We start from the raw sequence: 20,865 nt of genomic DNA, 5'->3' as shown, positions 1-20,865 counted from the left end.
CGGATTTGCTGCGGATCCGCAGTGAATTTTTCCGCGCAGAAACGCTGCAGATCCGCACTGTGATGTACAGTACAATGTTATTATATGGGGAAAAAAAAAAAAAGCTGTGCAGATAGTGCGGTAAAATCAGTGCGGAATTGCTGCGGATTTCAAAGAAGTGCATGTCACTTCTTTTGTGCGGATCTGCAACGTTTCTGCACCCCTCCATGATAAAAATCCACAGTGGCAAAAACCTCTGAAAATCCGCACAAAATCCACATCAATTCCGCGTAAAAACCGCACAAAATCCGCGGCTGCGGATTCTGCCAGAAGATGCGGATTTTGTGCAGAAAATTCTGCACCTCTTTTCCTACATGTGCACATAGCCTAAGCCATACACTGCACAATGTGAGGCATTAATAAAAAAAAAATGGTCTGCTTATAACCACCACTAGAGGGAGCACAGTGTATACCAAGTCATACACTGCACAATGAGGCATTAATAAAAATTCACGTGAGATCCTGATGTAAATTATTGTGCTTATGCCTCTTAATACATTTCGCATATTTTACTCCAGACTGATACAAGAAATGCTAGTTCTAATAAATTGCCCTATAGCAGATTAGACTTGATTATTTTAACATAAAATGTGCCAATAAAGGCGCTAATATTTGGATAAATGTGGCTCAACTTTCGGCACGTTAGAACTAGATGGCATAAACCAAAATTTCTCACATTCGCTCACACTGTGTAAGAAATTTTGATTTTTGCTCCGTCTTTTAGTTAAAGGGAATCTGTCAGTAGGATAATCCTCCCAGACCCGTCTATTTGGGCAGGCAGGTCATAGGAAGCTGAATAACGGGATACCTTGATATCTGCGATCTGATTATTCCACAGGAATCCATGTTTTTCTTTATATGTAAATGAGATGTTAAGATCTATGGGCCGGACATAGATCTCGCTGAGAATCTGCCTCCGGGGCTTATTATAAATGAAGTGTGAGGCATGTAATGACTGACAGTCTGCTCTCCTCATCTACAGGTCTCACACTGGTAACGCCCCCTCTTTCAATTAAAATAAGCTCAGATTCGGGGGGAGGTCAATGTCCGGCCCATAGATCTTAAGAGCATATTTACATATTAGGAGAAATGTGGATGTCTCTGGAATAAGACATCGGATCGCAGAATGAGATGTTAAGATCTATGGGCCGGACATAGATCTCGCTGAGAATCTGCCTCCGGGGCTTATTATAAATGAAGTGTGAGGCATGTAATGACTGACAGTCTGCTCTCATCTACAGGTCTCACACTGGTAACGCCCCCTCTTTCAATTAAAATAAGCTCAGATTCGGGGGGAGGTCAATGTCCGGCCCATAGATCTTAAGAGCATATTTACATATTAGGAGAAATGTGGATGTCTCTGGAATAAGACATCGGATCGCAGATATCAAGGTATCATTTTATTCAGCTTCCTCTGACCTACATGCCCATATAGAGGAGGGTAGATCCTACTGACAATATATTTTTTCCGAAATGTGGCCACAATATGCCGTGCCACATTTTAATTACTCCTTTTTCTGTTAAACAACACCTTTGATCATATAATGGCCATGCCACTTTGTCTAGCAAGACCCAAAAAGTGTCTACACATAATTCATGTGACACAAAGCATGTACGTCGGCTTCTTTTGTGCAGATTGTGGCATTTAGCTTGGTAAATCTGCCCCATAAAGATCATTTAGAGCTGAGAATAAACATATACTGGGAGCTCCCCCTAGTGGCGGCTGGGTGCAGCCATAATTTTTGCACTTGAAAAGGCTCCCTGCCACTATCTCCCTTTTATAACTGTAGCACTGACGACCCCCCGGGGGGTAGAGGGGGCCATCGCCCCAATGCTCTGAGGGGGCCCACCCGGAGCTACGCTACTGTAACTGTATTGGCATGCACAGCGCGCCGATACAGTTAACATTCTGCAGAAGAGCAGGGAGAATCAGGCCGCTACGGGCCCCTGAGCATACTATACTACAGGGTCTGCCTCTAGGGCTGCTGCCTTATACTACAGGGTCTGCCTATAGGGGTGCTGCCTTATTACAGGGTCTGCTGCCTTATTGCAGGGTCTGCCTATGGGGGTGCTGCCTTATACTACAGGGTCTGCCTTTGGGGGTGCTGCCTTATACTGCAGGGTCTGCCTATGGGGTGCTGCCTTATAACTTATACTACAGGGTCTGCCTATGGGGGTGCTGCCTTATTACAGGGTCTGCCTATGGGGGTGCTGCCTTATTAGATTCTGCCTATGGGGGTGCTGCCTTATTACAGGGTCTGCCTATAGGGGTGCTGCCTTATTACAGTGTCTGTTTATGGGGGTGCTGCCTTACTACAGGGTCTGACTATGGGGGTGCTGCATTATTACAGATTCTGCCTATGGGGGTGCTGCCTTATTACAGGGTCTGCCTATAGGGGTGCTGCCTTATTACAGTGTCTGTTTATGGAGGTGCTGCCTTACTACAGGGTCTGCCTATGGGGTGCTACCTTATTACAGTGTCTGTTTATGGGGGTGCTGCCTTATTACAGGGTCTGCCTATGGGGGTGCTGCCTTATACTACAGGAGAAAACAACCAAAAGAAAAAATGGTGTAACACATCCACGTGTAAAACGATATAAACTTTATTAAATAGATAAACACATTAGATAAGGAGAACTGACAGTAGTGGGTAAAACAGCAAAATAGCCACCATAAATCGCATGGAGACACTAGACCGCTCCTCATGTAAAACAATGCATAATATGCATAAACAGGGATTCTCCCATATAATGATGAAATCTACTACAGCATATAAATAGATTAATGTTAACTGAAATAGACATATATAGCGTGCAGATACATGGTCAATAACGAAGGGGACATACCCAGGATGTGACTGAGGAGAGGAAACGGCTCCAGCTTACCCCTACGCGCGTTTCGGCGATACTTCTTCAGGGGGTGTGCCATGACATACAGAGGCTTGTTTAAATAGTAGCCGCAGGGCCGGTGAGCCAATAATATCCATGCTACGCTAGCGGTAACGCCGCACAACGCCGGGGGGCACGGGCCCATGCACACCAGCGTGAGACGGCGCACCGGAAGTGGAGCTGGGCAAACGTGCGCAAAACCGGAAATGGACATGCGGCCATCTTTAAACAGGGCAACAAGCCAGAAATACATAGCATACAATATAAGAAGAAGTCATTAAGTATTCGTAGAATATGCTCTTCTGATTCTGAGCGTAGGGCAGAGGAACTGAAGGAACGTTTCCTTTCAAGGGGATATAGTCGTCGGATGATCAAACGAGCATATCATAGGGCCAAACATTCCACCCGTCCTGAACTCTTATATAATCATTCCCAGTCTCGATCCTCCAGTGGACAAGTCACTAGGTTCATTACTACCTATAACTCTCAGTCGGATAGGGTTCGGACTGCTCTACAAGATGCTTGGCCAATTTTGAGGGTAGACCCTATTTTATCCAAATTTATCCCGGATAGGCCTTCCATCGCATACAGAAGAGGGAGAAATTTGAGGGATCATCTCGTCTCCAGCCACTATACTAATTATCAGAAATCTACGTTTCTTGACGTCTTTCCTAGGAGAGTGGGCTGTGTTCCTTGTGGCAAGTGTGTCGCCTGTCCCAACATTGTGCGCAGTGACATGTTCTCTAATTTTGATGGGACCCAGTCCTTTAAAATCAGGCACCACATTACATGTACAACTAGATATGTGGTGTATCACGCCACATGTCCATGTGGTTTAATATATGTTGGGCTCACCACACGCCAGCTTAAGGTCCGTATTCGTGAGCATGTCCTGGGCATTCAGGCGGCAGCCGGCCACGAGGACTTAGCCTCGCTCTAGACGATCCCCCGCCACTTCAAGAGCTTTCACAATTGTAATGATACGCTCTTGAAGGTGCGGGGGATTGATATCATAAAAATAAACGTACGTGGTGGTGAATTAACAAAAAAACTGAGTAGGCTGGAGGCGAGATGGATCTGGCAATTAAATACGGTACATCCCTATGGCCTGAATGAGTGTCTCTCCTTTGCTGCATTCCTATAGTTTGAGTATTACTGAGCAACATTACTTGCCTTTCCGCATGGGGACTGTTTTTACTTGTTTTTATTCTTTTTGTATTTATATATTCTTTTTATTTTTAGCTCTAGTCCATCATTCTGCCTTGACATCTGTACATTGGCTTCACCCGTACTCCATGTCATCTGAGAGGATCAAGATGAACTTCTTTTTGATATACCTTGTGTTTATTATTTGTAGTGTTTTTTCGCTATTATATATATATGTATTATTTCTTTTTCATATGTGTTCTTGTGTATATCCTTTGGTATATTTTGTAACGGGATGAAGGGTATTTGTATGTAGTCATCTAGTTACATCTCAATATGAAGTTGCCGATTTCTTAATATAATCTGACATGATTGTCCTGGGCATGCATCTGTATTTGTTATAAGTGTTGTTCACTTTATGCAATATTATTGTATATTCCCTGTATAGTTACATCCTTGATATGTGGATATCCTTATTATTATTATTTTTCTTCTTATTCAGATATATGCCCGGTCGTAGGTATCATTACCATTGTAATCTCTATCATGTCCGTGATATCTGTGACTTCTTCTTATATTGTATGCTATGTATTTCTGGCTTGTTGCCCTGTTTAAAGATGGCCGCATGTCCATTTCCGGTTTTGCGCACGTTTGCCCAGCTCCACTTCCGGTGCGCCGTCTCACGCTGGTGTGCATGGGCCCGTGCCCCCCGGCGTTGTGCGGCGTTACCGCTAGCGTAGCATGGATATTATTGGCTCACCGGCCCTGCGGCTACTATTTAAACAAGCCTCTGTATGTCATGGCACACCCCCTGAAGAAGGATCGCCGAAACGCGCGTAGGGGTAAGCTGGAGCCGTTTCCTCTCCTCAGTCACATCCTGGGTATGTCCCCTCCGTTATTGACCATGTATCTGCACGCTATATATGTCTATTTCAGTTAACATTAATCTATTTACATGCTGTAGTAGATTTCATCATTATATGGGAGAATCCCTGTTTATGCATATTATGCATTGTTTTACATGAGGAGCGGTCTAGTGTCTCCATGCGATTTATGGTGGCTATTTTGCTGTTTTACCCACTACTGTCAGTTCTCCTTATCTAATGTGTTTATGTGTTTATCTATTTAATAAAGTTTATATCGTTTTACACATGGATGTGTTACACCATTTTTTCTTTTGGTTGTTTTCTGCTGTTTCAGCATGGTGTTGTCCTACTATATTCATAGCTAGCAGGCTGTTATTTATATTTTATTGACCTGTTTTTTCTACCATGGTCTTATTGTTTCTATTTGCCTGCTTGCTCTGTATTCCTTGTGTTCACTTATACTACAGGGTCTGACTATGGGGGTGCTGCCTAATTACAGGGTCTGCCTATGGGGGGTGCTGCATTATTAGAGTCTGCCTATGGGGGTTGCCTTATTACAGAGTCTGCCTATGGCGGCTGCCTTATGCTAGAGTCTGCCTATGGTGGCTGCCTTATGCTATAGTCTGTCTATGGGGGCTGCCTTATGCTATAGAGTCTGCCTATGGGGGGCTGCCTTATACTACAGTCTGCCTATGGGAGCTGCTTTATGCTATAGAGTCTTTATCTACATGCACTTTATCTAGCCATACACCTTTTGGTATTCTTGCTTAGTTTATTATGTGTATTATGGTTATTATTACTTATTTCACTGATTCTATGGTATTTTTACATAGATACGTATATACATGTTGAACTTTCACTTTAGTTATACCAATTAATTATCTATGTTTATCTACATCTCTGGACCAGATATCACCTCCCTACTAACCAGAATCCCTCAATGTCTGTCCACTATTTCATCCTTCTTCTCCGCTAGATTTCTGAAACTTAACATGGACAAAACAGAATTCATCATCTTTCCCCCATCTCACGTGACCCCCCCAACGAACCTATCCATTACAGTAAATGGCTGCCCACTCTCCCCAGTCCCACAAGCTCGCTGCCTCGGGGTTATCCTTGACGCTGATCTCTCCTTCAAACCACATATCCAAGCCCTTTCCACTTCCTGCCGACTTCAACTCAAAAATATTGCACGAATCCGTTCATTCCTCAACCAAGAATCTGCAAAAACCCTAGTCCATGCCCTCATCATCTCTCGCCTTGACAACTGCAACCTCCTGCTCTGTGGCCTCCCCTCAAACACTCTCGCACCCCTCCAATCTATCCTAAACTCTGCTGCCCGACTAATCCACCTGTCCCCCCGCTATTCTCCGGCCTCTCCCCTCTGTCAATCCCTTCACTGGCTCCCCATTGCCCAGAGACTCCAGTACAAAACCATAACCATGACGTACAAAGCCATCCACAACCTGTCTCCTCCTTACATCTGTGACCTCATCTCCCGGTACTTTCCTACACGCAACCTCCGATCCTCACAAGATCTCCTTCTCTACTCCCCTCTTATCTCCTCTTCCCACAATCGTATACAAGATTTCTCTCGCGTATCACCCCTACTCTGGAACCCTCTACCACAACACATCAGACTCTCGCCCACCATCGAAACCTTCAAAAAGAGTCTGAAGACCCACCTCTTCCGACAAGCCTACAACCTGCAGTAACCACCGATCAACCAACCGCTGCACGATCAGCTCTATCCTCACCTACTGTATTCTCACCCATCCCTTGTAGATTGTGAGCCTTCGCGGGCAGGGTCCTCTCTCCTACTGTACCAGTTATGACTTGTATTGTTCAAGATTATTGTACTTGTTTTTATTATGTATACCCCTCCTCACTTGTAAAGCGCCATGGAATAAATGGCGCTATAACAATAAATAATAATAATAATAATTATTCCTTTAATTTTGTATGTCCCTGGTATAGTGCCTATTTTTGGTATCTGTTTCCACCCTACCACATTATTATATATTTTAATAAATTTTGTTATATATACCCTATTATTGGACTTCTTTTTGTTTGTTTTTCTTTGTGGTTTTGGTCTAATTTCCGATTTGTCCACCATAATATTCCATTGGTGCACATTGTTGGTGATGGTATTCCTCTCCACATGATCTTTTATGTGTACCGCGCCTAGAGTTCTTTATATTTATGCTATAGAGTCTGCCTATGGGAGCTGCCTTATGCTAGAGTCTGCCTATGGGGGCTGCCTTATGCTATAGAGTCTGCCTATGGGGGCTGCCTTATACTACAGAGTATGCCTATGGGTGATGCCTTATGCTAGAGTCTGCCTATGGGGGGTGCATTATACTAAATTGAGGACTATCTGATGCATTATACTATGTGGAGGCCTATGGGGAGTGCATTATACTAGATTGTGGACTATTTGGTGCATTATGCTATATGGAGGCTATCTTGGGGGCCATCATACAGTGTGGAAATTACAGTGAGATGGTCATCATACAAAGCAAGATTTCCAGCTCCAGGACGTAAATATAAAAATATTATATCTTTATTCCATACTTTAAAATAGCAAAGGCTGACAAAAAAATCGGAGAAAAGATCACACAGCAGTCATAACTGAACACGTTTCGAACACTAGGTTCTTAGTCAGGACTAAGAACCTAGTGTTCGAAACGAGTTCAGTTATGACTGCCGTGTGATCTTTTCTCCGATTTTTTTGTCAGCCTTTGCTATTTTAAAGTATGGAATAAAGATATAATATTTTTATATTTATGTCCTGGAGCTGGAAATCCTGCTTTGTTTGGTGCTTCATCCACGTCACAGCGGAGACGTCTTTTCCCTGCTCGGATGCTATAACCACAGCTTTTGGACTTTCATGGGTGAGCTGAATACTTCTGTTTTTTTCTGAGATGGTCATCATACAGTGTTGGAGCCATCAAACAGTTTGGGGGCTACTAAGGGGTCAGTATACTGTGTGGGTGGTACTATACAGTGAGGGGGCATTATACTGTGAGGGGGCAAAATATGGGCACTGTTTTCCAGGGCACTTGAACCCGACATTGCTATATTATAGAGGGGTGCTTTAGAATTTAGAGGGCACACAGAACCACACAGCAGGTGCAGTAATAGGGACACATACGGAAGCAGCGGCTCAGTATTGGGGTGGTGCAGTAATAGGGTCACATACGGCAGCAGCAGCTCAGTATTGGGATATCAGCAGGATGAGGAGTTTGTGCAGGTTGGGAATAGATGCTGATGGGGCTGGAATATGAGAAGTGAAATGTGTCTGTTGTATTCTCTGCAGACAGTACTGGCTGGAAGAAGTTGTCATGTCGGTCTGGGCCAGATGGAAAAGACGGGAAAAATGAACGATTCCATCAGAAAGGACGTCAGCGTTAAGTCACTATCTGTAACTGTGCTGTGATCTCTTATATGTTCTGTAGGACTGGTATCTACCACTGACCATATGGCTGTAATATTCATGTTGATCTTTATATACAGATTATGTTCAGTAACAGCGCGGTCATCTGCTGAGGTTCTCCTCCACTATTAGGGCAGATCACCCAGTTGTAATCAGGGCTACCTGGTTAAGGGCCCACTCAGAAGCCTCGCCCCCCTGAGCCAAAACCCTAGCTACACCTCTGATTCAGAACAAATGAAGACATAATCCACATTTCCATGTAAATAGATTATGTAACTATACACATAAAGGTGAGCTCTCACTTTTCATTAATATGTAAAAAATTTTCCAGGTATAAATGCTGCTGTTATCCTGAATCCAGCGTTGTTTTTCTCGTGTTCCTGAAGCATAACCATCTGTTTCCTGTATATAAATCTAGTCTCGTTAGCCAAGTGGGCGTGGTCCTCAACTCTCCTCTATGGGCGTCGTCTTCATGAGAATCCCACCTTCTTGGATAACGAGACTAGAACTACACATATGTAAGAAGGGGCCATATCTCAGGAATGGAGAATCGCAGGAACAAAAGAGAAACAACGCTGGATTCAGGAGAATGGCGGCGTTTATATCAGATATAACAATTACAGATTTTTGGCAAGTGACATTTCCTCTTTAACTTAAAACCTATGTAAAGAGAAGAAGAGGACTCAGGGCTCAGCCTCTATGTCCATCTCATGTCCGGTGCTTGTCACAGGCCCTCTCTCGGCCACCTATCAGTAATACACCACTGTAGCTTTTGTAGCCACCTTAACGTGTCCACTTATCAGTCACTCACACTCCAGCATCCGTTTTATTGCTGTCTTAGTGGCGACAATCCACTGCATTCACTTGTATGCAGACTCCCTCTGGTGTGGCCATCTTGCCCCTTGTGGGTGACAATACTTACCGTAACTTCACTCTTCCCCTGGAGCTGGCGCTTCCTGCCTGCTCACCAGTAAGTCTCTTGATAACCCTGGGGTAGAAGTTATAGTGATTTTCTCATCATATTTGCTACTCACCCCTACTTCTAGTTAGCTATAACGCAGACACTGAATGTCTAGTAGGGAACTTGGATGGATGCAGGCAGTTACGGTACTAAGCCCTTGCTGCCTTCTGACCCAACCTTATCACGAGCAACCAACCTTCCAACTACCACTATGGCCATTACTTATTTCTGTCATTCCCTCACATCTCTCACATTGTTACGACACCCACACACATAAATGACAGTAACATACTTTACGATGAAATGTATCCCATGTTCATTCGCATAGATGTGGAATTGACATAGGAAATAAGCCCAAGGCAACCAACAAGGGACATGACAGACCTCGCCAGTCACTGGGTTCCAAGCGGCAGCAGTCCTTCCTTCTTGTAAGAGGTTGGCAGAGCTATTTTACAGATAGATATACTGTCAGAGAGACAGATAAATAGACGGCCATTCCGTCCATAAACACACAATCTGAGCTGAAGGCTTTTAAGTCATTTACAACTTCAGAAATGGGTAAAATAAAATCAATGTGAGTTACGGAAGAATATGCAGAAAAGTCATGTCTCCTGGTGATCACAGATAAATGGCTTCCCTTAGGACTTGCACAATTTTGCACTCATCGTGAGAAATACTGAGCCGTAAGATGGCAAAAAAGCAGTCTAGCATGCAGGATATAAACGAGCTCCGATAGTAGCTGCAAGCCAAACCATAAAACCGGATTACTAGGGCAAACGGGAGTTTTGGACGTATTAAATGAGTTTTCGCATCCACATCATAAAAAGTAATACACTTATTCAGCACAAGTCATCGGGATTTATTTTTTTCTGCAAGACATCGTAGTCCCGTTCCATAATGGGGTCAGGATGTAGCCGCGGGGAATGCAGAGGTAGCCGCGGGGAATGCAGAGGTAGCCGCGGGGAATGCAGAGGTAGCCGCGGGGAATGCAGAGGTAGCCGCGGGGAATGCAGAGGTAGCCTCGGGGAATGCAGAGGTAGCCGCGGGGAATGCAGAGGTAGCCGCGGGGAATGCAGAGGTAGCCGAGGGGAATGCAGAGGTAGCCACGGGGAATGCAGAGGTAGCCGCGGGGAATGCAGAGGTAGCCGAGGGGAATGCAGAGGTAGCCGCGGGGAATGCAGAGGTAGCCGCGGGGAATGCAGAGGTAGCCGCGGGGAATGCAGAGGTAGCCACGGGGAATGCAGAGGTAGCCGATGGGAATGCAGAGGTAGCCGAGGGGAATGCAGAGGTAGCCGCGGGGAATGCAGAGGTAGCCGCGGGGAATGTAGAAATAGCCGCAGGGAATGCAGAGGTAGCCGCGGGGAATGCAGAGGTAGCCGCGGGGAATGCAGAGGCAGCAATCACACCCGGAGTCTGGTGACTAAGGAGGTCCAAAATCCCTTCTGCAACATAAGAAAACAGTAAGGAGCGCTGGAGTAAGATGCATCAAATTCATTGAGCGGCTCTTAATTGTCTTGTGTTACCACCAGATAGGCTGCTCCAGCCGGGGACTGCCGTACATTGCCGGCGTAATTCACACCATAAAAATGATGATGATGAATTTGTCAGAAAGGCTTTGCCACACCCCGCCCTGCCCAACTTTGGAAAAGCAATCCCGGACTACCAGAAAAACAGCAAAAAATTGTGCAAAAATTGTGCGACATTTCAAAGTATTTTACACCAGAATTCTGGTGAAAACTGATTGAAAACTCAGAGCCCAAGTTTTAAAGAGAATCTGTCAGCAGATTTTTCCTATGTAATCTGAATACAGCATAAAGGTACCGTCACACTTAGCGACGCTGCAGCGATATAGACAACGAGCCGATCGCTGCAGCGTTGCTGTTTAGGTCACTGTAGAGATGTCAAACACAGCAGCTCCAGAACGATGCAGGAGCGATCCTGTGACGTAACGGCGACTCACTTATCGTTGTAGCTGGTCGTTAGCTCCATGTAAAACATTGCTGACATCGTTGCTTTTGCTGTCAAACACGACGATACACGCCGACCTGATGACCAAATAAAGTTCTGGACTTCTAGCTCCGACCAGCGATATCACAGCGGGATCCAGATCGCTGCTGTGTGTCAAACACAATGAGATCGCTATCCAGGACACTGCAACGTCACGGATCGTTGTCGTTCTCGTTGTAAAGTTGCTGAGTGTGAAGGTACCTTAAGGCAGGGGTTAAAACACAGATGTCAGAGATGCCTCTCTTATCAAGATCCGTGGTTTTGTTTGCTTGCAATGATTGTTTTAGGGTCAGGAGCTTAATCATTGCTGGGACACAGCAGTGCCTGCATGCTAGTCTGACACGCCCCCTCCTGTGATAGGCACCTCACTGTCTATGGACATTGTATTTACAAAGCCTGGTGTGGGTGTGGTCAGCTGTATTGTGGGCGGGGTTAGCTTCCTCAGCTCTGCTGTATTGCTTATCTAAAAAACTCTAATTGTGTCAGAACGGCTGCACCCAGTAATCAAAGTGATACATTGTTGGATTCAGCTTCTCTTTGCCTACATCAGGCTGCTCTCAGATGAGGTAGCAAAAACCTGCTGACAGATTCCCTTTAAGTAGCACATGATAGGTGAGATCAAGGATGATTGGGTCTCAGTCTCTTCAATAGGAGCTTATCTGCAGTGCTTGGCAGCCGACTCTACAGACTGACCAGAGGTGTGCTGTATATTTATATCAGGCTGACAGCAGATCTAATAGCAGATGATAGGTGTGGGGTTTGGGTGTCGGACCATCACCGCTTTGATATTGATGAGCTTTCTCAAGGACACCTATGATGGAGCCTGTGAGGGTGAAACCACAACCAGAATGTTTCTAGCTTTGTAGCCTGACTGCAGAATCTGACAGCACAAGTTTTGTTATTAGTCTGTAACCATGAGCGGTATACACAAAGGAATGGAAGCCTTACATGCAGGTACCCTGTAACTGATAGACAAAACTATCAGCATCAGTGGACCATATGCAAATTCTGATAAATCCCTTAAAGACCCATTCAGTAGTATTTGTGTAGTTTTTACCACATTGGCGACACATTTATGCTATGGCAGTTGAGGATCGAACAAAGTCTCTCAAGGCTGGAGTCACTCAGACCCTCATAGCTTAAATGAAATTAACTGCATTACCAGACCCAGCCAGTGGACTAGTGTGACGCTGCTTTGTAAACAAAATGCAGGCCCTTTTTCTTGTATTATGGAAGATGCAAAAGAGAAAAACAATTTAAATATAACGTAATTATAATCAGATTTTTATTACCATAAAGAGAACACAAAGTAGATGACGGGACCCTGATTCCAGTGATGCATCACTTACGGGCTGCTTGCTGCAGTTATGATAAAATCACTGTTTTATCTGCTAAATATTAACCAGTTCTCTGAATGCTGAGCTTTCTATAACCCCGCCCACATCACTGATTGGCAGCTTCTGCTTACACTGTGCATAGGCAGAAAGCTGCCAATCAGTGGTGGGAGGCGGAGTTATATAGAACTTATGAATATGACAGCAAATTTACTAGTCCCCTAGTGATAATCTCTTGCTGATAAAACACGGATTTTATCAAAACTACAATTGAAATCAGGGTCTCTTCTCTACATCATGCTGCTGTCAGATTAGGTAGTAGAACCCTGGTGACAGATTTCCTTTAATGTGTGATTTACCCATTTAGAAGACTAATTTAAAGAGGACCTGCCACTAGATTAGAAATGGACAGTTTACCATTTTATTACTGCTGCTTCCTTGAGTATTCTGGGATATTTTTGTTGTTTTGTTTGCTTTTTTTAATCCACCATACAGTTCCAGAGATATGGGCCTTTTTATTTAGTGCATGGTCTTAACCAGGGAGTGTTGTTCACAAGGTAATAATACAGAGCAGACAAATGCCCCACCCCCGCATAGAATTCTATTAGCCCCTCCCCACATAGAATTCTTTAGCCACGCCCCGCATATAATTCTATGAGCCATGCCCACGCATAGAATTGTATTAGCCACGCCCCCACATATAATTCTATGAGTCACGTCAACGCACAGAATTCTATGAGCCACGCCCCACATAGAATTTTATGAGCCACGCCTCCGCATAGAAGTGTATGAGCCACGCCTCCGCATAGAATTGTATGAGCCACGCCTTCGCATAGAATTGTATGAGCCACGCCCCACAGAGAATTCTAAGAGCCATGCCCACCCAAAGAATTGTATAAGCCACGCCACGCATAGAATTTTATGAGCCGTGCCCATGCATAGAATTGTATGAGCCATGCCTCCACATAGAATTGTATGAGCCACGCCCCGCATAGAATTCTAAGTGCCATGCCCACACATAGAATTGTATTAGCCACGCCCACGCATAGAATTCTATTAGCCACGCTCCACATAGAATTGTATGAGCCGTGCCCATGCATAGAATTGTATGAGTCATGCCTCCGCATAGAATTGTATGAGCCACACCTCCACACAGAATTCTATGAGCCACACCTCCGCACAGAATTCTATGAGCCACGCCTCCGCATAGAATTGTATGAGCCACACCTCCGCACAGAATTCTATGAGCCACACCTCCGCACAGAATTCTGAGCCACACCTCCGCACAGAATTCTATGAGCCACACCTCCACACAGAATTCTATCAGCCACACCTCCGCATAGAATGCTAAATGCCACGCCCCTGATAGAATTTTATGAGTCACGTCCTCTTGATAAAGACCTTAAAAAGCATGCACTAAATAAAAAAGGCCCATATCCCTGGAACCATATTGCAGATTTAAAAGAAAAAAAACAACAACATATTCTGGGAAGTAATGGGAATAAAATGAGAGCAAAAATGTTCCACTTTTGACCTGATGTCAGGGCCTGTTTAAGGGGGTGGTCTAAATGATCCTTCCTTCTGTAGGACTGTGGATAAGTCTGTAACTAGGGCAGACATTCCATAGTAACAAGATGTTCATTTGTTTGTATTTTCTTTTTTTATCCTCTGTAATGTGGATTTCCATATGAATTATGTGGAAATTATGGCCAGCAGGGGTAATTAGTGGTAATTAGCACAATTCTATCTACAGGAAGCTGCGTATTCAGTACAAGGCACTGTGAGTTTGCGCCATCATCCTCCTTGGCGTATGACTGGTAAGGATTTACAAGGAGGCGTAATTGGGAGATGAGGAGAGTGAGGCTCGCTCTTCATGATATACACTTTTATTTACTATTATATATAAATATGATTGTTATTAGCTACAGGGATCATCTCCAGAATAATTCATGTAATTATATAAAAGGAATATGTTATAGATTCTATATTCAGATTGTGCAATGTGTCACTATATACAATTTCTATGATCCTCTGGGTTACAAAACATTATATTTTTATCATTCTATATCAAATATGAGATACCACGTATAGGATTTGGGATGATCTAATGGGTGCCGGGCCCTAATGGGCCCCATAGGACTATTTGCAGAGGTGTTTTTTTACTAGGAAGGAGGAGGACACAGACCAGGAGCAAAACCATCTCTATTGGAGTCCATCACAGTGGGACCATGGACAGGAGACCTGGAGAAAGTGCGGCCCACGGGCCACATCCGGCCCTCCTACTGTTCCAAACCGGGCCACCAACGGAGACACCTATTGGGCTAAAAACAGTGCCCGACTGACCGCACCATGCCCTCTCCCACCCACGTCTTGTGTTGAGATATCACCGCTATAATACATTCTCCCACCAATCAGTGTGTGCAACTGAGACACTATCCCGTCACTACATCATGCCTGTGTGCGGAGAGTCAGTGCACCGGAGACTGGTGCAGAGCGACAGGGGAACGGGAGACAGGTATGTGATGTTTTTTGGGGTCTCACTGTATATAGGGGTTTATTTGGGGCTCACACTATATACAGTATTAGGGTACTGTGTGGGGGCTTATACTGTATATAGGGGTACTGTGTGGTGGATCATAATATATGTAAGGAGGCTGTGTCGGGGGTCATACTGTATATACGGTAGATGGCTATGTGGGGGGTTATACTGTATTAAGGGGGAATATGTGGGGTCTCATACTATATAGGGGTCTGTGTGGGGGCTCAAACTGTATGTAAGGGAGCTGTGTTGGGGTTCATGATGTATATAGGGGGCTACGTGGAGGCTCATACTGTATACAGGGGTCTGTGTGGGGGCTCAAACTGTATGTAAGGGAGCTGTGTTGGGGCTCATGATGTATATAGGGGGCTATGTGGAGGCTCATACTGTATATAGGGGTCTGTGTGGGGGCTCAAACTGTATGTAAGGGAGCTGTGTTGGGGTTCATGATGTATATAGGGGGCTACGTGGAGGCTCATACTGTATATAGGGGTCTGTGTGGGGGCTCAAACTGTATGTAAGGGAGCTGTGTTGGGGCTCATGATGTATATAGGGGGCTATGTGGAGGCTCATACTGTATATAGGGGTCTGTGTGGGGGCTCAAACTGTATGTAAGGGAGGTGTGTTGGGGCTCATGATGTATATAGGGGGCTATGTGGAGGCTCATACTGTATATAGGGGTCTGTGTGGGGGCTCAAACTGTATGTAAGGGAGGTGTGTTGGGGCTCATGATGTATATAGGGGGCTATGTGGGGGCTCATACTGTATATAGGGGCTGCTACTGTATATTGAGGGGCTATGCTGCGCTTATACTATATGTAGGGGGCTATGTGGGAGCTTATACTGTATGTAGGGGGTTCATAATGTATGTAGGGGGCTATGTGGGGCTTATACTGTATGTAGGGGGCTATGTGGGGTCTCCTACTATATATGGTATATGTATATATGATATATATATATATATATATATATATATATATATATATATATATATATATATATATATATATATATATACACTGTGTGTGGGCATACTTAATTCTGCTCTATATTGAGTGATATAATTAACATTCATATAAAATAATAATTAATATTAAGCAGAATTAGTTTCAGCCTATTGGTTCGGCCTCCACAACAGTCAGGGTCTCTCATGTGGCCCCTTGGGAAAATTAATTGCCCACCCCTGCCCAATACAGGGGCATAGCCGGAGGGGACTGATGGAGCATTGGCTCTGATTAATGGGGCTGGCACCAAAAAGCCACTCTGCATTGCCAGGGTCCTAAATGTGCCCCCATGTGAAGAGAAGCCTAGCCAAGACTCGGCGTAAGAGCTTCTCCTTTGCACAGGATCTGTCTCTTTATTCGTCCCTGGTGCCTTGGTAGATGTAGACCCCGCTCGGTGCGGCGTGTTACTCTCCACACTATAGGATATCCATTCCCATCTTACAATCCCCTTGTGGAACAGACACTTTAAGGCCAAAAAAAACCCCCAAACATTTCACAATCAATGGTGCTTAAGAAAACAGCGGAGATGTTAGGACAATGTAAGATATGAGAGCAGTTGTGGAGCAGCAGCGCTCTGTGGCGTCACTGTCGGATCGGCTGCCATACATTACACGGCATAATGATAGGGCGGATAAATGTGAGTGTCCCACACTGAGAGGACAGGTAATAAAGCAGGCCGCGTGGGCGCAGAGGTAACCTTCACCATCCGATCCCTCTCTGCCGGCCGCACGCCATCATTTCCACATCACTACCATTTACTTTACTTGGATTCTAATAGGTTTTTGATATTGTTCTAAAAAAATCTAGGAAAAAAATCTAGGAAAAAAATCAAATCTAGAGCAAAAGTCAGCGATCAATCAGCTTTAGGTGGTAGCTCTCCAGCTTAGGAGCCCCAATTAACCATGCACTCCCCCAGCCCACCAGGGCAAATACAAATCACCCATCTATTGAGCTCAATGACCAGAGATTTATCTTGTGGCCCACATACTCATTAGATTGGTGTCCTTCCTGACAGATGATATTGTGGGGGAGGGGGAAGAAGGGATCAGACATGTTCGATTTAAACACATCCTTTTATTCCCACAAGAGATAAGCCGCCATGACAGGTGTCCGACAATGGCTGACCACACCATCCCCACTGGGCACACGTGTCAGAACCGATCATGTGTATTGGTGGGGGGGAGGATGGAATTGGTGAATGGGTGCTCAGCCAGACAGGTGGGAATTCACAACTAACCTTTTTCGCTAGGAAACCATACCAAGAAATAGATATCGGAGGGGGAGGGGGTCTTACGTTATGTGTCGCCCCACCTACCATAAAAGTATAAAAGCATCTGCAATATTTAACACTCTATACGTGGCTCCGTCATGTACTATGCAGATATCCAGATCAGGGGCTCCGGAGGTCGGGGGGCAGCCTCTATAGGGGACGATCAGTAATGGCAGCCTCTATAGGGGACGATCAGTAATGGCAGCCTCTATAGGGGACGATCAGTAATGGCAGCCTCTATAGGGGACGATCAGTAATGGCAGCCTCTATAGGGGATGATCAGTAATGGCAGCCTCTATAGGGGATGATCAGTAATGGCAGCCTCTATAGGGGATGATCAGTAATGGCAGCCTCTATAGGGGATGATCAGAAATGGCAGCCTCTATAGGGGACGATCAGTAATGGCTGCCTCTATAGGGGATGATCAGTAATGGCTGCCTCTATAGGGGATGATCAGTAATGGCAGCCTCTATAGGGGATGATCAGTAATGGCAGCCTCTATAGGGGATGATCAGTAATGGCAGCCTCTATAGGGGATGATCAGTAATGGCAGCCTCTATAGGGGATGATCAGTAATGGCAGCCTCTATAGGGGATGATCAGAAATGGCAGCCTCTATAGGGGACGATCAGTAATGGCAGCCTCTATAGGGGATGATCAGTAATGGCAGCCTCTATAGGGGACGATCAGTAATGGCTGCCTCTATAGGGGACGATCAGTAATGGCAGCCTCTATAGGGGATGATCAGTAATGGCAGCCTCTATAGGGGATGATCAGTAATGGCTGCCTCTATAGGGGATGATCAGTAATGCAGCCTCTATAGGGGATTATCAGTAATGGCTGCCTCTATAGGGGATGATCAGTAATGGCAGCCTCTATAGGGGGTGATCAGTAATGGAAGTCTCTATAGGGGATGATGCGTAATGGCAGCCTCTATAGGGGGTGATCGGCAATGGCAGCCTCTATAGGGGATGATCAGTAATGGCTGCCTCTATAGGGGATGATCAGTAATGCAGCCTCTATAGGGGATTATCAGTAATGGCTGCCTCTATAGGGGATGATCAGTAATGGCAGCCTCTATAGGGGACGATCAGTAATGGCTGCCTCTATAGGGGACGATCAGTAATGGCAGCCTCTATAGGGGACGATCAGTAATGCAGCCTCTATAAGGGATGATCAGTAATGGCAGCCTCTATAGGGGATGATCAGTAATGGCTGCCTCTATAGGGGGTGATCGGCAATGGCAGCCTCTATAGGGGATGAACAGTAATGGCAGCCTCTATAGGGGATGATCAGTAATGGCAGCTTCTATAGGGGATGATCAGTAATGGCAGCCTATATAGGGGGTGATCAGTAATGGCAGCCTCTATAGGGCGTGATCAGTAATGGCAGCCTCTATAGGGGATGATGCGCAATGGGACCTCTGTAGGGGGTGATCGGCAATGGCGGCCTCTATAGGGGATGATCAGTAATGGCAGCCTCTATAGGGGATGATTGGTAATGGCAGCCTCTATAGAGGGTGATCAGTAATGGAAGCCTCTATAGGGGGTAATCCGTAATGGTGGCCTCTATAGGGGATGATTGGTAATGGCAGCCTCTATAGGGGATGATTGGTAATGGCAGCCTCTATAGAGGATGATCAGTAATGGGAGCCTCTATAGGGGTGATCGGTAATGGCGGCCTCTATAGGGGATGATCAGTAATGGCAGCTTCTATAGGGGATGATCAGTAATGGCAGCCTCTATAGGGGATGATCAGTAATGGCAGCCTTTATAGGGGATGATCAGTAATGGCAGCTTCTATAGGGGATGATCAGTAATGGCAGCCTCTATAGGGGATGATCAGTAATGGCAGCTTCTATAGGGGATGATCAGTAATGGCAGCTTCTATAGGGGATGATCAGTAATGGCAGCCTCTATAGGGGATGATCAGTAATGGCAGCCTTTATAGGGGATGATCAGTAATGGCAGCTTCTATAGGGGATGATCAGTAATGGCAGCCTCTATAGGGGATGATCAGTAATGGCAGCCTCTATAGGGGGTGATCGGTAATGGCAGCCTCTATAGGGGGTGATTGGTAATGGCAGCCTCTATAGGGGATGATCAGCCGTGGAGGACATTGCTGCGTCTTGCACATAGTAGGAGCTGTCCAGCATTTCTGCGCACAAGAAGCAGCATCTCCACAGCTGCAAGTAATCCCTGACCGCTGCTTATTAATGGGGGATTGCTTAGGGGCAAGGCGTGAGAGGGGGCGACGGAGGGGCAGCCATTCATCACTCCTGCGCAATAAAAAAAAAAGTATATGGTGTGAACACGACATGGAATGTACCAAATCCCACCTGATCAATCCATCTTGTGGGGTCAATAGCTGCGTCCCCCCCTTGTTTATCCTGTCGTCGCCCCCATTGGATGTGATTTCTATCGGTGGGCACAAGTGGGATGCAGCAGAGCCACATGAGTTATTTTGGATTTTTATCTCCCCATACCTTATAGTTTCTGTAGTCTTCCTGTGTTATGGGTGGGGGGTCTTTTATGTACTAACCCCCTTCCCCACCTCAATAATAAAAAATATATATTGAAAGGTTAAAAAAAAGGAATGTATAAGTGTCTGCAGTGCTTGTACGACGCGGTGGCCTATGTTGGCGCTACAGGAATATGTAGGGGGCACCATGCACAGAGATGGGGGGCGGCATGCAGCACGGCCACACATTGCCCACCTCACCCACACATTGCCCACCTCACCCACATACCTGGAGTTGTTCAGGGTCTGGCCGAACAGGTCGTTCTGGAGGATGTTGGGGGGAGTCTGGAGGAGGTTGGGGGGAGTGGGGAAAGCCTCGTGAAAATGAGACAGGACGGTGTTGCAGAACTGGCGGAGAGTGTCGAACTGCATCTTCCTCTGTAGAGTGGCCGCCCGGCTACACAGTGGCTACAGACGGCTCCCACAGCGGACATGCCGGGCAGGCTCCGCCGGCTCCCCCGGACACAGGAGCGACAACCGGACCGGCATTATTCCCCGCCGGCAGCGGACTGACAAGACTGCGCGTCCTCGCCGCGGTGCCCGGACTCCGGCCGCACGGACCGGCAGCAGCGCAGAGCAGGACCGGCTTCCCCGGCAGCAGCGTGAAGAAGCCGAGCGGCACAAGCGGGAAGAAGCCGAGCGCCGGCGCGTCCTCCGCTCATATTCCTCTCAGCCGGTGACAGCCGCGGGTGCAGAGATGCCGGCGTCAGGGCTTCCGCCACATCTGGCTGCCGGGAAGAACAGCTCACAAGTCAGAAAAAAACGGAGGACACGGCATCGCTCCACTCCAGTCTGTGAGAGCGGGGAGGACGCGCAGCTGCTGCACCACCTCCTCCCACCACCGCCTCCCATTCAC

The 20,865-nt window shown here is 46.0% G+C and overlaps 1 protein-coding gene across 49 annotated transcripts in view; it reads right to left on the bottom strand.

The window, feature by feature from the left end:
- RIMS2 (regulating synaptic membrane exocytosis 2) overlaps positions 1 to 20,865 on the bottom strand; it is a 618,543-nt gene that overhangs the window by 381,677 nt on the left and 216,001 nt on the right. For 2 of the 49 annotated variants that reach the window (XM_077271054.1, XM_077271053.1), the window contains exon 1: positions 20,239 to 20,802. The exons of 46 other annotated variants lie outside the window; for them this stretch is intronic. In XM_077271054.1, the coding sequence (XP_077127169.1) occupies positions 20,239 to 20,381 (143 nt within the window). In that variant the 5' untranslated portion in view covers positions 20,382 to 20,802. Of the gene's footprint in view, positions 1 to 20,238; positions 20,806 to 20,865 lie in introns of those variants that run through there. One more of the 49 variants, XM_077271040.1, reaches the window with a different exon arrangement.

The sequence above is a fragment of the Ranitomeya variabilis genome, chromosome 6 (assembly GCF_051348905.1).
Source record: "Ranitomeya variabilis isolate aRanVar5 chromosome 6, aRanVar5.hap1, whole genome shotgun sequence".
Classification (NCBI taxonomy): Eukaryota; Metazoa; Chordata; class Amphibia; order Anura; family Dendrobatidae; genus Ranitomeya; species Ranitomeya variabilis.
The sequence above is the reverse complement of the archived record's forward strand: the minus strand, read 5'-3'. Positions and strand labels throughout refer to the sequence as shown.